This window comes from Papio anubis, chromosome 8 (assembly GCF_008728515.1).
Source record: "Papio anubis isolate 15944 chromosome 8, Panubis1.0, whole genome shotgun sequence".
Lineage (NCBI taxonomy): Eukaryota > Metazoa > Chordata > Mammalia > Primates > Cercopithecidae > Papio > Papio anubis.
Window position 1 is genome coordinate 95,480,442 of NC_044983.1, and position 26,166 is coordinate 95,506,607.

General features: G+C 40.4%; 1 protein-coding gene across 3 annotated transcripts in view; it reads right to left on the reverse strand.

The window, feature by feature from the left end:
• Positions 1-25,807, reverse strand: part of RGS22 (regulator of G protein signaling 22) — a 157,389-nt gene extending 131,582 nt beyond the window's left edge. Inside the window, exons 1-3 of one of the 3 annotated variants that reach the window (XM_017962189.2) lie at positions 25,141-25,807; positions 24,618-24,646; positions 12,602-12,664 (exon numbers count right to left, since the gene is read on the reverse strand). In XM_017962189.2, coding sequence (XP_017817678.1) covers positions 12,602-12,664; positions 24,618-24,646; positions 25,141-25,165 — 117 coding nt within the window. In that variant the 5' untranslated portion in view covers positions 25,166-25,807. Of the gene's footprint in view, positions 1-10,203; positions 10,234-12,601; positions 12,665-24,617; positions 24,647-25,140 lie in introns of those variants that run through there. The other 2 variants (XM_017962190.2, XM_003903022.3) reach the window with 2 other exon arrangements.
• Positions 25,808-26,166: the final 359 nt, after the last annotated feature.

Sequence of the window (26,166 nt, forward strand, 5' to 3'; positions counted from 1 at the left end):
TCAAAGTGCTGGGATTATAGGCGTGAGCCACTGTGCCTAGCCAACAATTACTTTTATATTTAACATAAAATGCACAACTGCAGCTGAGAAAGGCTAAATGAACCCTTCGTGGCTTTACAGCAAGTCCCCTTATGAGCTTACAACAGAACTCCTGAGTTATGACTACGCAACTGCTTTAAACCTAGAACTGACCACATAATTTCTCTTTTTTTTTTTTAGACAGTCTTGCTCTGTCGCCAGGCTAGAGGAGTGCAGTGGCACTGAGAGGTGACAACGTGCTAGCAGCCCTCACTCTCAGTGCCTCCTCGGCCTCGGTGTCCACTCTGGCAGCACTTGAAGAGCCCTTCAGCCCGCCAGGGCACCATGGGAACCCCTCTCTGGGCTGGCTGAGCTTGGAGCTGCCTCCCTCTGCTTGTCGGGAGGTGTGGAGGGAGAGGCGTGGGCGGGAACCAGGGCTGTGCCAGGTGCTTGGGGGATCTGGGGGGTGCGGGCTCCGGGGTCCCTGCACACAGAGCGGCCAGCAGGCACTGCAGGCTCAGGGCAGTGAGGGGCTTAGCATCTGGGCCAGCAGCTGCGGAGGTTGCACCGGGTCCCCCAGCAGTGCCAGCCCCCCAGCGCTGCACTCAAATTCTCCCCGGGCCCTAGCTGCCTCCCCGCGGGGCAGGGCTGGGGACCTGCAGCCTGCCATGTCTGAGCTCCCCCCTGCAGTGGGCTCCCATGCAGCCTGAGCCTCCCCCAGGGGCGCCACCCCCTGCTCTGTGGCGCCCAGTCCCATCACAGCCCAAAGGCTGAGGAGTGCAGGCGCCGCTGGGGACTGGCGGGCAGCTCTGCCTGCAGCCCCCCTGCAGGATCCACTGGGTGAAGCCAGCTGGGCTCCTGAAGGGGATGGGGACTTGGAGAACTTTTATATCTAGCTGCAGGATTGTATGTGCACCAATCAGCACTCTGTGTCTAGCTCAGGGTTTGTAAATACACCAATCAGCACTCTATGTCTAGCTCAGGGTTTGTGAATATACTAACTGGTACTCTGTATCTAGCTAACCTAGTGGAGACTTGGAGAACTAGCACTCTGTGACTCTGTATCTAGCTCAAGGATTGTTATGTGCACCCATCAGCACTCTGTATCTAGCTCAAGATTTGTAAATATACCAATTAGCACTCTGTGTCTAGCTCAGGGTTTGTGAATACACCAATTGGTACTCTGTATCTAGCCAACCTAGTGGGGACTTGGAGAACTTTTTCATCTAGCACTCTGTGTCTAGCTCAAGGATTGTAAATACACCAATCAACACTCTGTGTCTAGCTCAGGGTTTCTGAATACACCAACTGGTACTCTGTATCTACCTAATCTAGTGGAGACTTGGAGGACTAGCACTCTGTGACTCTGTGTCTAGCTCAAGGATTGTAAATGCACCAATCAGCACTCTGTGTCTAGCTCAAGGTTTGTAAACATACCAATTGGTACTCTGCATCTAGCTCACTCTATCTAGCTAACTAGCACTCTGTGACTCTGTCTAGCTCAAGGATTATAAACACACCAATCAACACTCTGTCAAAATGGACCGATTAGCTCTCTGTAAAACAGACCAATCAGCTCTCTGTAAAATGGACCAATCAGCAGGATGTGGGTGGGGTCAGATAAGGGAATAAAAGCAGGCTGCCTGAGCCAGCCAGCAGCAACCTGCTCGGGTGGCCTTCCACACTGTGGAAGCTTTGTTCTTTCGCTCTTTGCAACAAATCTTGCTGCTGCTCACTCTTTGGGTCCACGCTGCCTTTATGAGCTGTGTGACACTCACCACAAAGGTCTGCAGCTTCACTCCTGAAGCCAGTGAGACCGTGAACCCACCAGGAAGAACGAACAACTCCAGACATGCTGCCTTTAAGAGCTGTAACACTCACCACGAAGGTCTGCAGCTTCACTCCTAACAGCAAGACCACAAACCCATCAGAAGGAAGAAGTTCCAGACACATCTGAACGTCTGAAAGAACAAACTCCGGACACACCATCTTTAAGAACTGTAACATTCACCGCGAGGGTCCGCAGCTTCATTCTTGAAGTCAGTGAGGCCAAGAACCCACCAATTCCAGACACAGCACGATCTCGGCTCACTGCAACCTCTGCCTCCTGAGTTCAAGTGATTCTCCTGCCTCAGCCTCCCAAGTAGCTGGGTGCCACGACACCCAACTAATTTTTCTATTTTTTAGTAGAGACAGGGGTTTCACCATGTTGGCCAGGATGGTCTTGATCTCTTGACCTCATCATCCACCCACCTTGGCCTCCCAAAGTGCTAGGATTACAGGCGTGAATTGCCGCACCCGGCCATGTAATTTTAGTTAAGACTTATTGTGGATGCTGTGGACTGGCTCACTCAGGATCCACTCCAACCTCCTGAAATGCAAAACCTGGAAAAGTAAAAACCTTATTTCTCAGACTCCCTACAGCTACAATTTCATGTGTGATTTAGGTTGTGCTACTCATATGCACTTACAAAATTACTTGAATTCTGAATGGAGTTCATAGGGAAAAAGGCAGTGTATTCATTCTGAGGAAGAAAGTGTATGTAAGTACATGAAAGTGAGGAGAGGAACTGGTCAAAAAAAAGTACTTTATAGAAACAGCACAGTAAAAACAACAAATGGAAAACTGGAATTATGTTTATAATAAAATGACATGCAATGTTTCTATTTATTATTTAAAAAGAAATGTGAATTTATATGTAAAAATGTTTATACTTTTTAAACTTAAGAATTTCTTTCTGTGGAATTAACTATAATGGAACAGAGATCTTGCTGGGATAAAAAAGTATTTTTGCATTTGAAAAGCCATGCATTAGCTTAGATCTTGGAAGGTCCTTAAAAGTACTATGATTCTAAGATGATAAAAGTGGCAAACAACTGTTTCAAAGCTTCTCTCGGTAATTCATTTTACCAATAGCAAAATGTTTGAATTACCAAGTGCCAATTATTGCCCTAAACATAGAGGATACAAACATGAATAGAACATTATTTCTGCCCTTGAAGGAACAAGTACATGATCTTTCATTTTTGTCTATGATGAAGAGTCAACAAAATGCCGAAATAAATTAAAACTTGTGTAAATGCAAATGGCAAGGGGAAATATGTCTCCAGTGACAAGGGTAGTAATACTAGAATATTATGTCTGGTCTGGTTATCATACTCTTAAAAGAGATTTGGCTAAACTAGAAACTATCCAGAGAAAGATAAGCAGAATGATCAAAAATGGAAGAAATGTTGGGCAAATCACTTTGCCTTTCTGAGGCATATCAGTAAAAAGAAGTCGTAACTAGATAAACCCAAGGTGCTTTCCATGTTTGATACTCCATCGGTCCATGATGGACATTCCAGGGAAAAAGTCTATATCTTCTGCTCTTTAGTAAGATCACCTAGCTCCATTATTCCTTTGTTAGCTCATTCATTTATTCAATAAGTATTTAATGCCGGGCGCGGTGGCTCAAGCCTGTAATCCCAGCACTTTGGGAGGCTGAGACGGGCGGATCACAAGGTCAGGAGATCGAGACCATCCTGGCTAACACGGTGAAACCCCGTCTCTACTAAAAAATACAAAAAACTAGCCGGGCGAGGTGGCGGGCGCCTGTGGTCCCAGCTACTCCGGAGGCTGAGGCAGGAGAATGGCGTAAACCCGGGAGGCGGAGCTTGCAGTGAGCTGAGATCTGGCCACTGCACTCCAGCCTGGGCGACAGAGCCAGACTCAGTCTCAAAAAAAAAAAAATAAAATAAAATAAAAAATAAGTATTTAATTATTATCATAATATCCTATTTAATATATTGAGTGAACCAATATAGGGCATCCTCCACGAAGCCCCAAATGAAATGGAAAAGACATAGATCCTGCCTCAGAACACACATAATCCAGGAGAGGAAGACAGAAAAGTAAATATAAATGGCAATAAAGACCCATCCTATGAGGGGAAAGGATATGAAAGTCAGCACATAAGGTGAAATCATATTTAGTTAAGATAATCCCTTGAAATCTTGAAAACATCCATAAATTTGTCTTCAACAATGTTCTCAAAAAGTTCATGAGTCAGTTGTTCCTCTGGATTGAAATGGGTCACTGATTCTTCAGTTAGGAACTGGATGAAGGGATGGACTTGTGTTTAAAGCTCACGTTGTACACAAAATATGTATGTTTAACACTAGAAACACCCTTAGCATGATGACATAACAACATACTGTAAGAGGCAGGAAGGATGACACTCACTGATGGAATGGCAGTTTCTCATCTTCCATCTCTCACACTCTCCAGGGCACATACACATAGATTGGTACAAAAGAGAAAACCATTGTCACTCTTTAAATCACTCTTTTTTTTTTTTTGAGGCAGAGTCTCGCTCTGCCGCCCAGGCTGGAGTGCAGTGGCCAGATCTCAGCTCACTGCAAGCTCCGCCTCCCGGGTTTACGCCATTCTCCTGCCTCAGCCTCCTGAGTAGCTGGGACTACAGGCGCCCGCCACCGCGCCTGGCTAGTTTTTTGTATTTTTTAGTAGAGACGGAGTTTCACCGTGTTAGCCAGGATGGTCTCGATCTCCTGACCTCGTGATCCGCCCGTCTCAGCCTCCCAAAGTGCTGGGATTACAGGCTTGAGCCACCACGCCTGGCTAAATCACTCTTTATGTCACTCTTTAAACCTCACTCTTTCTGCAGAACATGAATAGTTCAATTCATGGATGTATATTGCAACTCCAGTTTAACACAGAACAAGCACAATAGAAGAACGTACAAAGTAATGGGATGGCACAGAAGGACTCATTAACTATTAATATATTCTGGAAATTAAGGAAGATGTAGAGGGAAAGTGGGCTGCTAGAGTTGAATTTTGAAGAATGAAGAGGCAATGTCAGGTATACAAGGGAGAAGAGGGGAATTCAGCAAAAGTAACAGCCAATGGATCAAGATAAAGGAGCATGATACCTACCATGTACCCACAAAAATTAAAAATAAAAATAAGATACAAGAGCACAAAATAATAGGTTACATTTGGTGAACTGCAAGCAGTGAGACATATTCAACTTTAATATTTTAAGGGAGAATAGCAGAAATAAGACTGGAGAGAAAGGGTGAGTTCGTTGAGGACCTCCTATCATATGCTGTAACTCTCAACTTACACTGTTGAACCAATGGTTCTCATAGGGTGGTTCCTAGATCAGCAATATCACCATCACCTGATATCCTGTTAGAAATGCAAATTCCCTCCTAAGCCAATTAACACAGGAACAGAAAACCAAACACCACATGTTTTCACTTATAAGTGGGAGCTAAACATCAAGTGTTCATGGACATAAATGGCAACAGTAGACACTGGGGACGACTACATGGGAGAGGGAAGGATGGAGATAAGGGCTGAAAAACTACTGGGTACTATGCTCAGTACCTAGGTGAAGGGATCATTCATATCTTAAGCCTCAGCATCACGCAATATGCCCAGGTAACAAACTTGCACATGCACACCCCCAAATCTAAAATAAAAGTTGAAAAGAAAAAAGAAAGATAAGCAACTTATCGGTCCCCTCCTTATAACAAAATCTCTGGGGAAGGAGCTCAGCATTCTCAGTTTTAACAAGCCCTCTGATCATTCTAACGCATGCACATGTTTAAGAATCACTGCTTTACAACAAGGAGGAGCCACTGAAGAGTTTTTAGCTGAGGAGAGGCAGAATTCAGATGAAGGCAAACTGCAAAGCCACAATCTGTTGGTTACGTCGTGCTGACTGTCATGGGTATTCACATATGAGGTGGTGCCAGCCATTTGTGTTTGATACCCAGGAGAAAGAGCCCTGGTCTTTCATTAGTACCCAAATTCCTGTCGTTGGCTTAAAAAGAAGCTCTCTTAAACATCAAGTCCTTTGTTTTAACTATTTCTAAGCTTACCTATAAAACTCCTATAGTTTAGTAAGTAATAATACAAGACACATAGGGTGTGGGAGACAGAAATGAATGATGTAGAAAGTCTTTTCTCCAAAAAGCTAAGTTGGCTGATTTAGAGAATGCTCAACTTTGAATCATATGACAGGAAAAACCTTCAGTTTGAGCCTCAAACCCAATCCTCCACAAGCTGTTACAGACTGCTCTTGTCCTTACTTAATTTTCTTATTTCAAGGATATCATTTTCCAAATATTCCAAAATGAATTGACCTGAAGGTGGTGAAAGCTAACTTTGTAGTACTAGTCATCCATGTGTGAAAAATATTTTCACAGAAAAAGCAAGTGCATGAAAATATTTTTACCAGAGTAAATTTCTGGTTCCACATTTCTTTGAAAAGGGGAGAGAAAAAAAAACCTGTGAATAATTAGTGATTAAACCGCCAGCCTAGCACCAGTGAAACTTACCGGGTGCCAAATTATTTAGCTGAACAGTATTTAAATTAAAAACTAATGACTAGGTTAATTTAATACATGTTCATCTCTGCTCCAACTCTATCTTTACTAATTGAGCTCCAAAGCTATATTTTAAACATGGATCCCTAGTCAGTGAATGGAAAACATCTGACTACTTGAATGCAACAAGTCAGTTACCAATAACAACTTCTTTTAATCTAAGCTTTATTGTCACTTTAGATGTTAAACCATAAACTGTTTACTAGACATGTTCACCAATGGGATGCAAGGAATAATGTGCCACATAAAATATATAGAAAATATCCTTAGTTAATAAATGAGTCAGGTAATTTGAGTGCTGTATTTTTGAGCTGCAAGTCTTATCAAAACACCCAGAGGTATAAACAGTGAAGTAAGCAGTTTCCTAGAGCCTTATCAACACCTGTAAAAATCAATTTCTGAGTATTTAGATTTTGGCAAGAGAAGACCCAAACCCTTCATCCCCTTCATCCTATGCATTCTCCCAAAATATACTCTCTCTCTCTCCCCACTGGTCCCCCACAACAGTCCATCTAGCATGTAACTCCTTCATTAAGCTGCAAGAAATTATAATTGTTTACAGATTTAAAAAAGTGTGGAGAATCAGTCCAAAAAAAAGAAGTTATGGTAAAATTCCAACAGCACATAGCTAAGCATGGTCTGGCAAACATATGACATACCTATCCTTGTGAGGAGGGTATAGAACAGGCCACCCCTTCAGCTTCTGCAAACTATAAATGTCACAAACATTTGAAACCACCCACAGAGGACCAACCTAAATCTATGTGGGCTCATCTACTCAATCCCACAACAGTCACTAAGCATAAAACACACAAAACAAAGCCAAAAGAAAAAAAACGTTTTCACACTATAGCACAGAAGAAAACTTAATAAGCAAACACTTGTCCATAAAGAGTTGACAGCAAAAACCTCCCAGACACCAAATGAAAACAATATCTGAATGTGAACTTGGCACAAGAACAAACAGAATGAAGTTATGAAAGCTAGAATTTGGAAAGTGCCCTAATCATTTATAATAGCAGCAACTGTCCTGGATTCCCCTCATCAAAAAATAACACAGAGGCAGGCTACCAGCCACCAGTTTCTGGATCTTACAATGTGTCCCAAGGGTATAATGGTGTAATGGAAAGAAATAGTGTAGGGGCCAGAATGCCCGATTTCTAGGCCCGTTTCTACCACAATTCGGTATGGGACCATGGGCATGTCATTACAAATACGGAAAAAGTCTCAGAAGTCATCTCAGAGATGACCTAAGGGCCCTATAATCTGTATCTACACTCTAGGGCTTAGGCTATTGTTTTTGGTGGGGGCTGAGGGTGGGGGTGGGTGAGGAAAGGAGGCAGGAGAAAAGATTAGAAGGTTTACTTGTTTATATTAAGGATCTCACATGGAAAATGTTGAAATAAAAACAGAATCATAATCAAGAAGCTTTGGGAGATACAGAAAAGACCTGTCCTTGCCCCCAGGAAATTTACAGTGTAGCTTCTGAGATAAAATAAACAGAGAAGAAGGAAATTTTCTCTGGTCAAGAAAGTCCAATCTCCCACCATAGATATATATACATATACAGAGATACATGAGATACACACACACACACACACACACACACACGATATTCTCATAAAATGATTTTCTAACCTCTACTTGAATACCTCCAAGTTTACTCCTTCACAAGTCAGCCCATTTAATTGTTAAAACAAATTCTAAAGTTCCTTCTTATGGTAAGTGAAAATCAAATCAATTTATCTCATAAATGCTGGCCCTGGTTCTGCACTCTAGTTTCACAGAATACATTAACCCTTCTTCCTCAAATCGTAAAATATTGTAAAAGGACTACTCCTTTTCACCCTTGCCACCCATTCCCAAGCCAGGTTAAACACCAAACTTCTTTCAACCCTTCATTTGACATGGTTTCCAGAGTGATCATTGGCTTAGTCTCCCTGAGTCTGGTTTGGCAGAGCAACTCTTAACATATGGCACCAAAAATGGAACACAACAGTCTAAGCGCAGTCTGACAATACAACCCTATTCAAAGAAACATTTATTGAGTTCTGTGATCCAGACTAATATTTTTCTTGAGCTTGACTACACTTCTATTAATGACCCCTAAAACCACATTAACTTTGTTTGTTTTGGTCCATTTCATACTATCGGGATAAAAACAAGACCAGATTCTCTCACTCAAATCATTAGTTTACTCCTCTGCTGCCAGTTCTATAGACATCATAGCATGATGGAACAATCAAAAGTTTTTTTTTGTTTGTTTTTTTTTTTTTTTTTGAGACGGAGTCTCGCTCTGTAGCCCGGGCTGGAGTGCAGTGGCCGGATCTCAGCTCACTGCAAGCTCCGCCTCCCGGGTTCACGCCATTCTCCTGCCTCAGCCTCCCGAGTAGCTGGGACTACAGGCGCCCGCCACCTCGCCCGGCTAGTTTTTTGTATTTTTTTTTTTTAGTAGAGATGGGGTTTCACGGTGTTCGCCAGGATGGTCTCGATCTCCTGACCTCGTGATCCGCCCATCTCGGCCTCCCAAAGTGCTGGGATTACAGGCTTGAGCCACCGCGCCCGGCCCAATCAAAAGTTTTTGAGCCATCTGAACCTGTGCGGACCATTATTTACTAGATGAGTGACCTAATACTGGAACTTGCAACTTTTCATCCAAGTCTCTTATAAAAATCGTTTTAAAAAGGCAAAGCCAATGACAGATTTGTTTGGCACATAAGATTATCCTCTAGATTGACCATCCACCAATCCCATTAAAGAGTGATTGCCTATTATGCTATAGGAATGGAGGATGAGATAGTCTAATTAGTGAAGGAAAAGAAAAGTGAAGCACTAAACCTGTGCTAGGCACTTAATGTACATTACCTCGCTTGATAATAATTTTGTAAGATAGTCATATTGTCTTCACAGAGAAAGAAATCGAGGAATTAAGTAAGCTTAATTCACAGAGAAAGAAATCGAGGAATGAAGTAAGCAAGGTTTCTAAGATCACACCGGTAAGAGTGGAAAAGTTGGAATCAAACACAGTTCTCTCACTCCTAATACCAACAATTACATGGTGAGATTTGAGCACGGGAAGAATAAGTGTGGTCGAGACAGATTGGTGGGCTAGGGGAGGCAGGAAAGAGTATGCAGGATGGCACAAGTAATGTGAAGCGAGATACAAAGCTAGAAAGTTAAGCTGAAGCCAAATTACAAAAGGTCTTGAATTGTACACTAGCAAATTTGGAATTCAATCTGTAGGTTATTAAAAATCAACTCCTGCTGATTATGGTTAGTGAACCAGTTCAAATATTTGAAAACTAATTTCACAGATAATTATAAAGTCTTTGGAGACAAAGCACTATAAGTGGAGCATGTGTTGAGGTTGTTATTTTAGATAGGGTTGTTAGGGAAGGCTTTCTAAACAGAAGGGATTTAAGTTAGGGAGAAAGTGATACAGGTATCTAAGAGAAGAGCATGCCAGGTAGAAAGATCCTGAGTATATGTGGCATATTCATGTTTGAGAAGCATAAAGAAAGTCAGTCAGGTTGGAAAGTAAGTAGGGAAAGTAAGGAGAAAATAAAGATCAAGAGATAGCAAGAGCCAGATCATATAGGATTCTGGATTTTATTCTTAGTGTAATGAGAAGTCCCTAGACAGGGTTTTGAACAGAGCAGGAAGTAACATGATTCAATTTATTATTTTTTATAATACTTTATTGAAATCATAATACATTAATTTATGGTTCCCTAAAATACCAGTCTATAACTATCCAAAAAAAGAAAGATTAGTTTGGCATACTTACTCTCAGTAAACTCATACTGGCTTCTAATTCTTAGCTAAGTGCTCATAAACCAAACATTACTAATCTGTTCTAGAATTTTGCCAGACACTTGGTTTGAGAATACATCATTCCTTCTCCTCTCTGTCACCAGATTCTTTTTGAAAACCCGTGACAACATTTTCTCTTCTCTTGTCTTGTAATGTGAAGAACGGGTAATTAATAGGTAGACTGTGTGATCCTGAATGTAGATGCAAAAGGAACTCAAAAAAAAAAAGGAAGGGGAAGTAAAAACAGGATTTAGAGAGATGGAAAACAGGAAAAAGGCAGCCCAGGTGAGTGCTTGGGACACACGAAGGGGTCAAACTTCTGGTCTTGCTCAGGAGGGATAAAAACATTACTATATGGAATTCAATCAAAATCACACTGTCATGTCACCTAAAGTCTAAAAGGAAACACAAAAATGGCAATGTGTATTCTGACTGGGTGCCAGGATTATCACATTTTTGGTAAACTGTCTATACTATTGTTATGTCATTTCTATAATTTAAAATAGATTTTTTGAAAAAGAAAATTAAGAGAATTTCTTTTCCAAAACAAGTCAATGTAATCACAAATCCCAAGACCCTGAAATGCAAATGTTAAGAAATTGACATTAGATCTATATAGAGACTTTTCTATTTAAAATTTCACAAAAATGTACTTGTTTTGGAGAGAGAATGGAGATTGCAGAGCCCACAGGAAAGACTACACAATCTGGAAAAGCAAAGTTCTGGCAATTTTGTGATGCTGTTGGGTTTTATATAATATACAACTGGATAACAAAAGTTAAAGAGTCAGACCAAACAAGAACTCTTTGAGTATCCTGTGGTGTCGCTCAGGCTTGTTCTTGGAAAGTGAGCAGGGGCTTTGGTGTGTCAATCTAACTTCCATAATGGGTCCAGAGACTTAGCTATGCCCAATAGAGAGAGTACAAAATTACTTTAGAAAAAAAAAAAAAAATACAAAACAAACGTGCACGCATGCATAGATACATACATATATATAAAACTAATCTACACAAGAAAGTACTGAATAGTAATTTCCCTTCAAAAGGTATTTCCAGTGTTCAGGCTTTAAGAGACTTCACATTTATGGTACACTCCCTTTAAAATTACTCGTGATTTTTTTTTTATGTTTCAATTTTTTTCTGGAAAACAGTTTTCATAACCCAATAGCAGAAACCTTTTCTTATATGTCTTGTAACCAGCATTCCTTATTAACTTTATTTCCATTCAAGATAGGTCTTTTTATGACCCCTCATTTCACTTTTCCCCAATTCCTTGCTGTGGTTTGAATGTGTCCCCCAAATTTTACGTGTTGAAAACTTAATTCCCAATGCAACAGTGTTGGAAGGTGGAGCCTAAAAAGAAGTGAGTAGGTCATGAGGGCTCTGCTCTCCTGAATGGATTGTTATTATCTTGAGAGTGGGTTGGTTATCAAGAGAGTGTTATAAAATTTGTTTAAAGTTTGTTATAAAAGTGAGGTCAGTGCCCCTCTTTCTCCCTCATTCTCTTAATCTCTGTTTGCCCTTCCACCATGGCATGATGTGGGAGGAAGGCCCTCACCAGATGCAGCCCCTTGATCTTGGACTTTTCAACTTCCAGAACTGTCAGCCAAATAAATTTCCACTCCTTATACATTACCCAATCTTAGTTATTCTGTTATAGCAGCATAGACTATATGGACTAGGACATCCCTTAATACTCACAATATATGTTACTGCTGTCTATGACTGAAACTATTAATTGGCATCCATCTATGTTACACCAACGACAGTGTGCCAAGTCCTATTTACTACTGATATAAAACTCTAGTTGCCTTAAATACAAATTCCACTTTAAGATCTATCCAAGAGGATGAAAATAATTGCTTGAAAGCAAGAAATTAGTTCCCTGACTTTTTTGATATTTTGTCCTTATCACCTCTGTCAAAAGTCTAACATGTTAGCTGGGCGTCATGGCACATGCCTGCAGTTCCAGCTACTTGGGAGGCAGGAGGATCGCTTGAGTTTGGGAAGTCAAGGCTGCAGTGAGCCATGATCATACCACTGTACTCCAGTGTGGGTGACACAGTGACACACTGTCTCAAAATAAAGAAAGAAAGAAAGAAAAAGCCTAACATGGTGCCAAATACAGCTGAACCAGAGTTTGTACAGAATGCCTTATAATGGTTAGAAAAACTCCAGCTTTCTTCAATAAGAATAATTTCTAAATATGATTCAAATCCAAATGATTATATAAAAAGATAAAACCTTTACCTAAATGCTTTAATATTTTTTAAAAAGCATTATCCCTGATAAATTGGTCTCACAAGATAATTCAGTGATTAAAATATTTTGCTTTGATAATATGTATTCGATAGATCATAATAATAAACTCACTGGAAGGCTTAGAAATTCATTAAAGTAGTCTACAAGGAAATCATCTGTTGCCAGAGAATCTTCCTGCAAAAAAAAACATAAAAACACAGTATTATAATTATACAACAATGTTTTAAATCATGCCTATATTATTCTCTAATTCTGCTATGAATTTATCATCACGTAGATCTTCAAATCTCTTTTAGTCAGTAAACAGTGAACCCTCACTATAAACTGGACACAGTTTATAGTGTTTTATAGTTTCCTTCCAATCTCTGAAAGGAAAAAATAAGAAAACAGAAGGGAGTATATTCTTAAAACACTTTGCTACTGTACTTAGTTGGAAAACAGAACACATGAAAAATATAGCACAGCACTTAAATGAAAATCAACAAATACAAAATAATACCACCACATGGTAAGTTTCACACAGACTTATTTAAATATATGTATATTTCATAAAAATAAAGGCAGAGTCAACAAGAAGCAGTGTTTGGAGCCCAAATGAAATTGAGCATGTAAATTTCTTAAATTGCCCAATGAAAGTGATAAAAGAAGTGAAGAAAATGTTGTACTGCCCCGCCACCCCAGAATGAGATACATTTTTTAATCTGGATCTTGCTTCACTTTTGCATGAGGAAACTTTGACAATGCATGTGTTCTAAGAATAAAGATTGTATACATTTTTTCCATAACTATCTCATCCACCAACATAGCCACTTTTCAAATTGGCAAAATTGAAAAGCCACTGCCAAGAACAAAATCTCTCTTCCAAATCCTAAGACACCTTATTTTATTAGTAATTGTTTCCATTATGTCAAAAGCACATCATGGCATAACTGTTATATGATACATGTGTTTATTTTGTTATTCATAATTATATTTCAATTTTGCAAATCTAACATGAAAGTTGACAATATGACACAATGCTATTATTTCCATATGGCTGATTACTTTCTTTTTATACTGGCCATTGTTTTAAAATGTACTGAAGTATATAGTGCTATAAGGAAGACACTATAGCATATTGCACCTATTTTGGGAAGTAGATTTTCAGGGTAATTTCTTTAAGAAATTGCAGCATCAGAAGAGAGTTATAAACAATCACTTATAGAATTTATATCAAGAAACTTACTAGAAACCTTAAAACAAAAGATTTAGTTTTCTAAAAATTTCAACTGATTAAAATAACAACAAACTAAGGATTTAATAAATTTACTACCTTAGTAGTAGTACCTTAGTAGCACGTGCTCAAAGAAAGTCCTGATTGGCAAAGTCTAACAAAGCAGAACAAGGCAGATATCCTTTTGGGGGAAACTACAAGGCATTTAATAACCTATCAGACTTTACCTTCCAAAGTTACTTTAATAATTCCAACTGTATTTAGTGGACTATCTAGTTTTTGCTAACTCTTATGAGAAAACATCTGAATTCTGGGTAGAAGGCATTGTGCTACAATAAAGGTGGCCAAATTTGGCAGTACTGGATCACATGATCAAAAATCCACAGATGTGAACAGTGTATATCTTAAATAACATACAGTAGTGCAATACAATCCCTTGTTAGTTTTTCTAAAGTATACATTTCATTTTTAATTTTTAGTCATAATACAGAATATGTATTTCATAGCACCAGGTGGAACTAAGTATTGCCTAGAATTGCCACACTGCCTGAAATTTCTAATTTCCAGATTCATATATTCATTTCCAGATGTCTTGCACTTCTAAAAGATTCTAATTCAATGAACTATCTGAGAGGAGATACTCGTTTTGTTTTTGTTTTAAGACAAGGTCTTGCCCTGTCACCCAGGCTGGAGTGCAGAGGCGTGATCTCAGCTCACTGCAACCTCCGCCTCCCGGGTTCAAGTGATTATCATGCCTCTGCCTCCTATCTGGGACTACAGGCGCCCACCACCATGCCCGGCTAATTTCTGTATTTTTTGTAGAGACAAGGTTTCACCATGTTGCCCAGGCTGGTCTCGAAGTCCTGGCCTCAAGTGATCTGCCCGCCTCGGCCTCCTAAAGTCCTAGGATTACAAGCATGAGCCACCATGCCCAGCCCTGTTTTTTGTTTTTTTCCTTAACCTATTTCAGATAGATAACTTTGAATGAATAATTAGAAAATGAAATAGAAGATACATACGGCAATCCCAATTTTTTGTTATTAAATTCAACAGATATACATATACTCTGTCAAACTGCCATAAAGGTTTTCAAAGTTTACTCTAGATTCCTGAGCTCAGCTCATCTCACCAGGGACTGGTAAGAGTTCTCAGGTGGCAGCAGTAGCACTGCTCTAACCCCTTGGTGACTTGACATTTCCTAGGCATTCAGTCATATCCTTTGGTTTGCACTTACAGAAAACTATGAAAACCTCAGGTATTATCAAATACATCAAAATCAATATTTCTTTTCTAAAATTGTGCCTTAATTTCTATCAATATCAAACCTCAGCAGTTGCGTTGATATTGGGTAGTTACACAATGGGAAATAAGCGCTGCCTCCAAGTACGATCTGCTCACCCACATGTGGCACTTGAGTGGAAAGGCTTGTCCTTCTCTTAGTAAATAAAAGAACCTATTTTCCCACTGTAGTTTCTAGTTCAATGTGTTCAAAATATCTTGTCACATCAGTAAGCAGTCTTGTAAACCCATGAGTATCTGATAAGCCCTTTACACCACAAACCCTTTAATTTAAAAAAAAAAAAAAAATTAAGGCCTTGAGCTGAAGAAGTAACTCAGTTACTCTCAAAGAGTTTCCACAATCCCATTACTTGGCTATATTAAAATGCTCTAAGTCTCTATGCTTAGGTTTAACATCTTCCAAATAATCAATAAACTGGTGATGGTTAATGGTATAATCAAGAAGAAAACTGAGTTAGAATCATTTCCTCCATTACATCATTCCATAAACCTGACTGCAAAATTTGCAACACAGATTCTCTGTTGAATGAAGGTAGGAACACTTCTTCAGAATTGAATGTACTCTTGAAACCGGTTTTTTTTTTTTTTTTTATGTATTACAGGTGTGCCATCTGTGAAAATGAAGTCAGCTTTTCCATTTTTAGTCCAAACTTCTCAAATGTCTTACTGAAAGAGGGTTAACAAAATAGTTTATGTGTGCTTGCTAATTATGGTAGGTAAAATTTTTTGCTTAAAGTTATTTTGCCGCACCTTCAAATCAGATTAACTACAATTTTTTTTTTTTTTTTTGAGACAGGGTCTTGCTCTGTCACTTAGGCGCTTAACTAATTTAAAAAACTTTTTTTTTTTTTTTTTTAGAGACAGGGTCTCACTATATTGCCTATGTTGGTCTTGAACTCCTGGGCTCAAGCAATTCTCCCACCTAGACCTCCCAAAGTGCTGGGATTACAAGCATGAGCCACCACACCCAGTCCAATTTCTTTACAACTCTAAAAGATGCAAGATATACAAAGACATTATAAGCAAGGAAGAGGAAATAAGAAGACAAAAAACCCACAGTCCAAGAAAGAATATGATACATGCCATAAGAGAATTACAATATAAACTGTTTCTTCCAAAGGAAGGAAAGATGTTATCTGGTAAGAAGAATCAGAAGAGACTCAAGTGGGAAAAATGGCATTTGAAATGCATTTCAAATAACTTCAAATTCTGTATTTAGAAATATAAATATGAGGGGTAATAATGCTGAGTACACAGAGAAACGCATGAGCAAAGGAGAGAGGCCAGAAAGCAAGACAGCATAGTAGGTGTCTCTGGGGAATGGGGGCAAGAATCAACTGAGAAGGAGCTTGAAGAACTTTCTAGGACATGAAAATGTTCTACATATGCATTGGAGTTTGGATTACACAGGTGTATACATTTGTCAAAATTCACCAAATTATTCTTTAAATGTTTGCATTTCAGTGTATAAATTTTGCATCAACAAAAGAATCATAAACTAATATTGAATACTATTAATAGTTCATGATACTCATGAAGTATTTAGAGGTGAAGTTTATCAATGTCTGTAACTTACTTTAAAATGCATAAAAAATAAGATGGACTGATGGATGGATGATGAGATAGGCCAGCTATGTGAAAAAACAAATGTAACAAAAATTGTGAAATCTTAGTGGTAGGTATATCGGTGTTCACTATACAATTCTTTTAATTCTTACATGTTTAAATTTTTTCCTAGTAAATGTTTGGAGGGGGGCCTTATTACAAGGAAATAAGATCAAGTTTCTCTGCACATTATGGACAGGCTTCTTAGCCTTCTGTGTATTAAATAACAGATTCTCAAATCAGCATCATTGCCTCTAGAATAAATTCCTGGTTATCTGACCATCTTCTGACTACTACTCTGGAATCCTATCTACCAAGGGACTGACCTCTGGTTCACCGTCCTATCCATCATATGCCAAACCTCATCTTTCCTATTCTTTCTTATCCGTACCACCCTATGGGTCAGTCTTCCTAGCCACACCTCATTTAATACAAGGGATCCATTTGTTCCCCCAGTCTCCAATCCTTTTCTACCACAAAAAGGGCTTATGGTGAATGCAATTTGGCTCCTGCCCACTGTCCAGCCTTATCTCATACTACACGCTGTAGTCATAGCAATTTTTTTATAGTTCCGCACCTTGGCACATGCTGATTATTCTGCCCAGAAAAATTTTCCCTCTTATTCATGTACCCATCTTTTTTCTTCTCCAGAAGTCTGGAGTAGTGGTCATCTGTATTTCCCCTATAAAAACCTTTATCACTTCATACTGTAATTGTTTACATGTCTCATCCTGGATTGTGAACTTCTGGAGGAAAAGGGCTGTTTCCTATTTATTCTTTTAATTTTTTCAATGCCTTTAGATAGTAAACGTTTACAACATTTTTTACTGAATAAATTGAAAGATTACACTGAGGACACGAAACCTAAAGAGAAAAGACTAATAACTTTAAAAAAAAACTCTAACAAATAATACTAATTAAAAGAAGAGATACTGTCAAAAGAGAAAAAGAGTCAGAAAAAGAGAATACAAGGTGAGACAAGCTCCACAGCACATCTTGTTGAAAGTATAGCTTGCCTAGATCAAGGCATTTTTGACATTTGAAAACCAAAAGCCCATGTATCAGATCCCCACTGGTTTGCAAAATTATATTTTCTATAAATGAAGTCTATGAAAGAGGAAGATATTAAAAAGGTTCATGCAATGAGGAGCAAAAGTATGGACTCTGCTTTTATCCTCCAAAGGTTATCATCACAGATTACATCAGTATCTATCCAGAAGTACTTTTCCATCGGGCTTCTGTCCTGTCCTCTCCTGCCCTCCCCTCCCCTCCCCTCCCCTCCCCTCCCTTTACCTCCCTTCTTTTCTCTTCTCCCCTTCCCTTTTCTTCTCTCTGTCTCTCTCTCTCAACAAGTACACAAAAGACTTGAGAAGGTGAAGGAAGCTCTGGACGCCCCAACCCCCTCCCCCCGCCACTTTTATTTTATTTTATTTTATTTTATTTTATTTTATTTTATTTTATTTTATTGAGATGGAATCTTACTCTGTCACCAGGCTGGAGTGCGGTGGCACAATCTCGGCTCACTGCAACCTCCGCCTCCCAGGTTCAAGAGATTCTCCTGCCTCAGCCTCCTGAGTAGCTGGGACTATAGGCACGTGCCACCACGCCCAGCTAATTTTTGTATTTTTAGTAGAGACAGGGTTTCACCATGTTGGCCAGGATAGTCTGAATCTCCTGACCTCATGATCCACCCACCTCAGCCTCCCAAAGTGCTGGGATTACAGGTGTGAGCCACCGCGCCTGGCCTGGACTCGCTTTTATCCAGTCATATCTCGAATTATACCTACTAGGCTTAAGACAATTCATTAGGCACAAATACCCTAAGGTTTTCTCCTTGTACAAAGATCTTTACAACTCACTGCAAAGATCGTGCCACTGCCCTCCAGCCTGGGCGACAGAGCAAGACTCTGTCTCAAAAAAAAAAAAAAAAAAAAATCTTTACAACTCAATATATTCATTTAAAGCAGAGAGTATCTCACACCCTTGGTCACCTTTTCTCCCATTCTATACGGTTAAAAAGAGGATGTGGCAAACTTCTCTAAATCCTGATGTACTTTCAATTCAAACCTCACACTTAACACTTAACTGCTTATCCTTTTACTGTTTCATATTAAAGGCCATCTCTCTGATCAGAAGGTATGCTACTTTGGGGATTAATAACAATGTTTATACCCAGTAGTGTCTAATATGGCCATACCTTGAAAAAGTTGCTTAAAGTTATTTACTGACTTAACAATGGGACTGCTAACAGTTTCTGTAGTTCCAAAAAAGCATCAGAGAATTTGATTCCTACCCAGAGTAAAGGATTCCATAGAGATGAAAGAATTCCAAATAGCCTAACACTTTACAAAGGACCTCTGGGACTTGTCTTAGTTTCCTAAAGACTTGTTCACAACACTTCTGGCCGCTAGCTCTGCAACCTCTTAAAGAAACAAGAACAGGAGAAAGTAGGGGTGGTACTTAGGTCTAGCCCTGCCTTCCAGTGTTTCCATATAAAGCTGCGTAGTGTGTCAGCCCCAGTAGGCTCTCACTGTTCATTTAACCCAATTATGTATAATTTAACATATTTTATTTGAAGAAAAAAACACCAAGTGGTCATTAATTGCCAAGTAATTAGTCATGTTTATGAGGACTGGAATTATGGACCTTTTTTCTATACAGTTGTCCCTTGGTATCCACTGGAGATTGGTTCCAGGACCCCCCACAGATACTGAAATCTGGGGATACTCAAGTCCTTCATATAAAATGGCATAGTATTTGCATATAACCTACACCCATCCTCCCATGTACTTTAAATCATCTCTAGATTTCTTACAATACCTAATACAATGTAAATGTTATGTAAATGGTTGTTATCCTGTATTTTTAAAGTTTGTATTTTTTTCTGAAAAAAATTTTTTTTTTTGAGACAGAGTCTCACTTTGTCACCAAGGCTGGAGTGCAATGGTGTGATCTGAACTCACTGCAACCTCCACCTCCCAGGTTCAAACGATTCTCCTGCTTCAGCCTCCCGAGTGGCTGGGACTACAGGCATGTGCCATCACGTCCAGCTAATTTTTGTATTTTTGGTAGAGACGCAGTTTCACCACATTGGCCAGGCTGGTCTCGAACTCCTGACCTCAGGTGATCCACCCGCAACGGCCTCCCCAAGTGCTGGGGTTACAGGTGTGAGCCACTGCACTTGGCCTTTTTCTGAATATTTTCAATCCAAGTTTGGTTGAATCCACAAATGTGGAATCCATGGATATGGAGAGCCAACTATGTTACTGTATGTTAAAATAATGAAAATGTCCTCATGCTTGAGAAATACCCTATGTTTATTATAATTTCATTCAACCTGTAAAAATAACAAAATAGAAATTTGAACAGACTAAAAATTAGCTAAAAATGAATACCATTTTTAACAAGTAAAATACAAGTAAATACTGCTTAAAGCTAAAGTTTATCTTAATTTGATGGTAAGATTACAAGGTATTCTCTTTTTTAACTTTTCCTTTTTTAAACAGCTTTCAATCTGCTTTTAGAGTTAATAAAACTGTGGGTTTTCTAAACCAGAAAACCTTCAACAAAATAGATCATTACACTACAATGTTTTTACTCCATAAAGAATTTTCTTTCCTGGATTCAATTTTTTGATGGAAGACTTGATAAAGACTTTTTTTGAAGCCTGGCACACTTACTTGCATAGTTGCAAACAAACTACTTTTAAGGCACAAGAAAAAGATATTATTTTGAATATAAAAGTCAGGTACTTAAATCTTTACTATTAATGCACTCTATTTTAATGATAAAAAAATTTAAGAGTCACTCTCACTTTAAACTTTCTGAATGTGTACCTTACACCTTACTTTAGCTGTAAGTTTAAAGTGAGAGTGACTCCTAAATTTTTATTTTTATTTTATTTTATTTTTTTGAGATGGAGTCTCGCTCTGTTGCCCAGGCTGAAGTGTGGTGGTGTGATCTTGGCTCACTGCAACCTCTGCCTTCTGGGTTCAAGCAATTCTCCTGCCTCAGCCTCCCGAGTAGCTGAGACTACAGGCACTCCTGGCTACTTTTTTTTTTTGTATTTTTAGTAGAGACAAGGATTCACTGTGCTAACCAGGATGGTCTCAATCTCCTGACTTTGTGATCCGCCCCACCTTGACCTCCCAAAGTGCTGGGATTATAGGCATGAGCCACTGTGCCCAGCCCTAAATTTTAATGTGTAAATTTTGTAATTCACTCTCACTTTAAACTTTCTCAATGTGTACCTTATACCTAGGTAAAAAATTTAAAATATATACAAGGTATGTATCCCTGACAAACAAATACTTTATTCTAAATGAGTTATTCTATCTTTGAGGATGAAGACCCCATGTTAAGTTTCAAATATTATTTTGCGGGTGTCCACAACAGCATTGTACTTTTAGATCCACTGAGAAAATACAATATGAAAAAAAAGTTGGTATGAACACAGGAGCACAAAACCAAAAAAACAAAAAACAGAAAACTACTTAAATAAAATAATAAAATATTTTTCTCAATCATAAGCAGTTGTAATCATAAGGCATTAATCATAAGGTATTGCGGCTTCCCAAATATCAGGGACCCAGGCCCCTCTGATCTTATGTCTCTGCCATCCTAAAGATGCCAGGTCCACCTCATGATCTAAGATGACTGCTTTAGCTCCAGCATCACAACTTTATTCCAGCCGGCAGAAAAGAAGAAAAAGGGTTCATTCTTTCCTTCTACACTTATGTAAGTATTAAAGTTAGAATAGCCCAGCTTCTAAATGTGGCTCAACTAATTACTAGCTGTGTGACCTAAGGGTCCGTTATTTGATCTCTATAAACATCCGCTCTCCAGAGAAGTAGGACACAACACTTCTGCTTACATCGTATTGGCCAGAATTTGGTTCCATAAACACATTTGGCTGCAAGGGAAACTAAAAAACGTAGTCTTAACCTGGGATAGCAATGGTTCTAATATCTACTATGGAAAAGGAGACAATGGAGTTTGGGGAACTACAGGTCCATGATACATTTTTCCTAAGAATATGTAATTTATTAATGAGAACAATACTTTCACACTTTGGAAAAACAGGGGTAAATACATGTGCAAGACATGTTAATTATTTAATCTATAGACAATACTTGGTTGAGCATGTGAATTTGAGAATCTGGTTATAAACTGCTCTCAGCTAAAAGCTGCTCAGAGCTCACAGGCAGTCTGGATGAGGTTAGTTGGAAAGGCTTAATGGAGGAGATTAGCTGGGCCTTGAAGAATGTGCAAGATTGTGAAATAGATGGGGAAGGGCAACTGAGACAAAATTTGACAGCAAAGGCAAGGAGACAAGTGGGGTATAGTTTGGCTGGGGCAGGAGGCATGTGGATGTAGTTTATAAACGAAATCAAAAACAGTAAGAATGTTGTCTTTATCACAGAGCAAAGCATTGGGAGATAAGGTTAAAGAAGGCTGAAAAGTTATAGAAAAGGTTTTGAAGGCTTAAAGCAAAGCATTTGACATTTTGGCTTTACCAGTTACGAGATATGCGGCCTCAGGCCCATTTAGTTAACCACTGTGAACTTCGACCTCCTCTTCTGTGAAATGTGGGCAGTAATAACCACCTAATAGTGTTGTTAGTAGCTAGTATGTGGTTAGCACCTAATAGGGTTGTTAGTAGCTAGTATATGGTCAGCATTCAATAAATACTAGCTATTAATAAAAGCTCTGAGCAAGCTAGTAACATGGTAATGTTTTAAAAAATTAATAGCAATCTGATAGCCAGGGTAAGAGTGACAGGAGAGGGAAAAATCTAAAGGCAGACAGAGCAAAGGAATAGGGAGTAATCTAATACAACTGATGCTCAGGAGCTTGAATTTTACGCTTTAGACAAAGAAAAATTGGAGTTGGCAGAAGGAATATTGGAGGCAATGACATCAGTTAGAATTACTACCAAAGTCCAGGCCCAGGGTGGGGGCCTGAAATGAGACAGTAGTTGTGTGGATGGAGAAAAAGATATGGCTACGAAAAGAGCTTGGTAAATGATTGCAGGCAGGGGATGAAGAAAAGGGAAGAAAGGCTTTGAGTGACTGGCCAGTGGCACCACAAACCAAAATAAGAAGTGGAGAAAAAACAGCATGGGGTCGGGGGGCCTGAGGAGAGTTCAGTTTAGACTGTTGACACGGACATTCAGATGATGAAGAGTCCCAATAATCCACTGGATATATAGAGCTGGCATTAAAAGTGGCATTAAAAGTTAGACAACTCCATCTTTTATTGGAGATGTGGAAGTCCCACGAAACAGGGGTACTGAAGCTATAGGAGGAGAAGAGGAGCTCACCCAGAGAAAGCCCAGAGAACAGAATCCTAAAGGTCAGTACTTTCATGAGAAAAGAAAAAGAGAAGCCAGAAAGGAGGAATAATAATGAAAGATAAGAGAACTCGGAGACAGTGAAATCAAGCCAAGAGAAAGGGAACACCTAGAGTCTTCAAGCTATCATGAGTTCAAGGATGGGGCCAACATCTAAAATGGTTAGGTGAACTGCTCAAACGGTAAGTGGCGTGTTGTTGAGTGTTCTTCAGCAGTATGGGAAAAAATTTGCTGGCTTCAGAAATGCTCACCTCCTGCTGCAACTAAGAGTAGTTCAGGAAGGCCTGGAGCAGCTTAAAGAAATTTCCCATTAAAAGCAGAGTGGCTGGGCCTGGCATGGTGGCTCGGGTCTGTAATCCTAGCACTTCAGGAGGCCAAGGTGGATGGATCGCTTGAGCCCAGGAATTCAAGACTGGCCTGGGCAACATGGTGAAACTCTGTCTCTACAAAAAATATAAAAATTAGCCAGGTGTGCTGGCATGTGCCTATAGTGCCAGCAACTGAGATGGCTGAGCCAGGAAGATCACCTGAGCCCAGGGAGGTCAGGGCTGCAGTGAGCTGTGATGGGGCCACTACACTCCAGCCTGGGTGACAGAGGGAGATCCTGTCTCAAAATATGTGTGTGTGTGTGTGTGTATAATGTATTTTTTTTTTCTTAAAGCAGAGCTCTGCCAACATGGCCAGAAGATGGGAGGAATTTCTGACTTGCTCTGTGTACCTCTACCTTCAGTGGCTCTGTGTGTGTATGTGTGTATGTGTATGTGTGTGTGTGTGTGTCTGTCTCTCCCAGCAATGGACCAGAGCTCTGGAAAGGTGAATGTGAAAGCCACCAGCACACACAGCCTTAGCCCTTTCTTCTCTCTTAGGCCCTGCTATACTGTGAACTTCTTGAGACTTAACCTCAGCATCTAGGACCACATTATGACTATACAATCACTCATGTTTGTTGATTGAAAGCCAAAAGCAAATAAGATAATTAGCCAACATAGAAATAAGTGCTGGAAGACATAAATAAATAATGGAAGTGCTTAGAGTTCTTGGAATCAGACTCAGACCTTGGTAGGAATTAGGTTCTGACACCTCATGTTTGTCTGTGTAACCTCAGGCAAGTTCCATAACCACTGTATACAATGGGAATTACAATGGAACCCACCCTAAATGTAGCACTCACCTAAATGACAATATATAGGATATATTTAGCAAAGTACTTTTATTATTTAACCTCTCTAGAAGTCTGAGCTGAGAGTATTTAGTACATTTGTAAAGGAATGATAAATTGACCACTCTTTATCCATCAATGCCATTTACTTTTGTTTACTCCAACCAGGAACTGCACAGCCACATCACAATAGAGCCATGGAGATAAAACTTTCCTCTCATGGAGTCATTAAAGAGTTTAGAGAAATTAAATGAGGCCATCTATGTGAAAGAACTTTAACGATGAACAACATCCACCATACAAATTAACTGGCCCCTTCTTAAAAATGTGCCAGATAGAGAATTCAAAAAAATCTTGTACACAGTTATTACAATTGTTTCTAAACCAAAACTCTGGCAAAAAGGAGGAAAGAAAACACACAGCTTTCTTCTATGATCTAATATTTGCTATATTTTTAAAGACCAAAAAAAAAAAAATAGCCCCTTGAAATCGTACTTACAAATTCTTCTTCTGTAATAGCTGGTGGCTCTGAAACAAGACAAAATATTACATTATCTCCCTCAAAACTGATTTCCTTCGAGTAAATGAAATCATGGGAGACAGCACCTAGCCCTATGTTATACACGGGCACGCTCAGTACATCTCTGGCCCTCTCTTCATTCTCTGTACATGGCTTGCATTTTAAGTTGGAATTCAAGGTGGAAGAGGGAAGGAAAGGCCTCTGGAATCCTGCCTGGTCACTAATTCACCGTGACCCAGCAGTTACCCTTCTTTATAGACGGAACCCTCTATTATTCTACGTACAATATGTAGAATTAAGCGAGATAATGCGGTGCCAGCGTAAACCGGCGAGGACGTGAAATTCGTCATGAAATCCAACAGGAGGGCAGTGAAGCCCTTTTTTCTCATGTCTGGGAGCGGGGGTACCTCTAGGAGGGCAGGAGGTAAAGTCCAGAGGCTGGCGCGTGGTGCGGCCCGGACGCCGCGGGCTGGTCCTCCGTCCCTGTGGGGCCGCCACCTACCCGCTGTGAGCCTCTTCACGGGCATGCCGTCGCCTCTGCCCGCTCCTGGAGCCCGCGCGGGCCGTCAGGGCCCCAGCGCGCGGGCCCAGCGCGGGTCAGGGCCGGAGCGACGCGGCGGCGGCGCGCGGGCGCCGGAGCTACGCCGGCTCGTGTGGCCAGCAACGCGCCGGGGTTGCTATGGAGCTTAGACAATGCGGCCGCCCTGGGAGGCCAAGGCCGCCCTGTCAGGCGCCTTTCAGGGTTACCAAGCCGCGATGGGAAGGACTCAGCCGCCTCCTGCCCTCCCTTCCTCCTCCTTCTGTGCAGGGGCCAGCGCCGCGAAGGACTGGGGACGGACGCGCGTGCAGATCCGCGGCGCAGTCACCCGGGAGGGGCGCCCTGGAGAAGCCTGTGGCCCTGGAGACCCGACTGGCCGCTAATTCGTTACTGTGGGACCGCGGCTCAGGCCCGTTCTTCCTCCACTACAGCCAAACAGCACCGGCTAGAGAAACGCGGTGCTCCACGGGAGGGAGAGGCCGCAGGCACGCGGGGCGCGAGGCCGCCAGAGCGGCTGGTCCCGGGAAGCGGAGGAAGCAGGGAAGACTCGGGCCTCGAGTTTTCATCATTCCTCAGGAGGCCCGCAACACACAGCTCTTGATCTCCATCACAGTTGTATGAAATGCTTGTGTAAAAAGTTAAATAATTCGCGGCCTATAGGAACCGCGAACTTCCCCAACACGTGTGTGCCAGTTAGGACTGCTGCGTTTTGAAGAGAGCTAGGCTTAAAAATTACCTGAGGAGGCCTCATGTTCACCTAACATGGTACCTTCGTCTGTTAGGTTACGCAAGACTCAAGCCAGAAACCTGGGAGCTTTTCCCTAAAACTTATTCCCGCCCCTCAACCCTCTTATTCAGTAAAGCACTAGATTCTCCTTATTCTGCCTTAGTGTTTCTGAAATCTGGAGTCTCCTCTCCGCTCCTGCTAGTAAGCAGATCCTTAGTACAGGCTCCATCTGAACTGCTGTAAAAGCTTCCTAACTGCTTTTT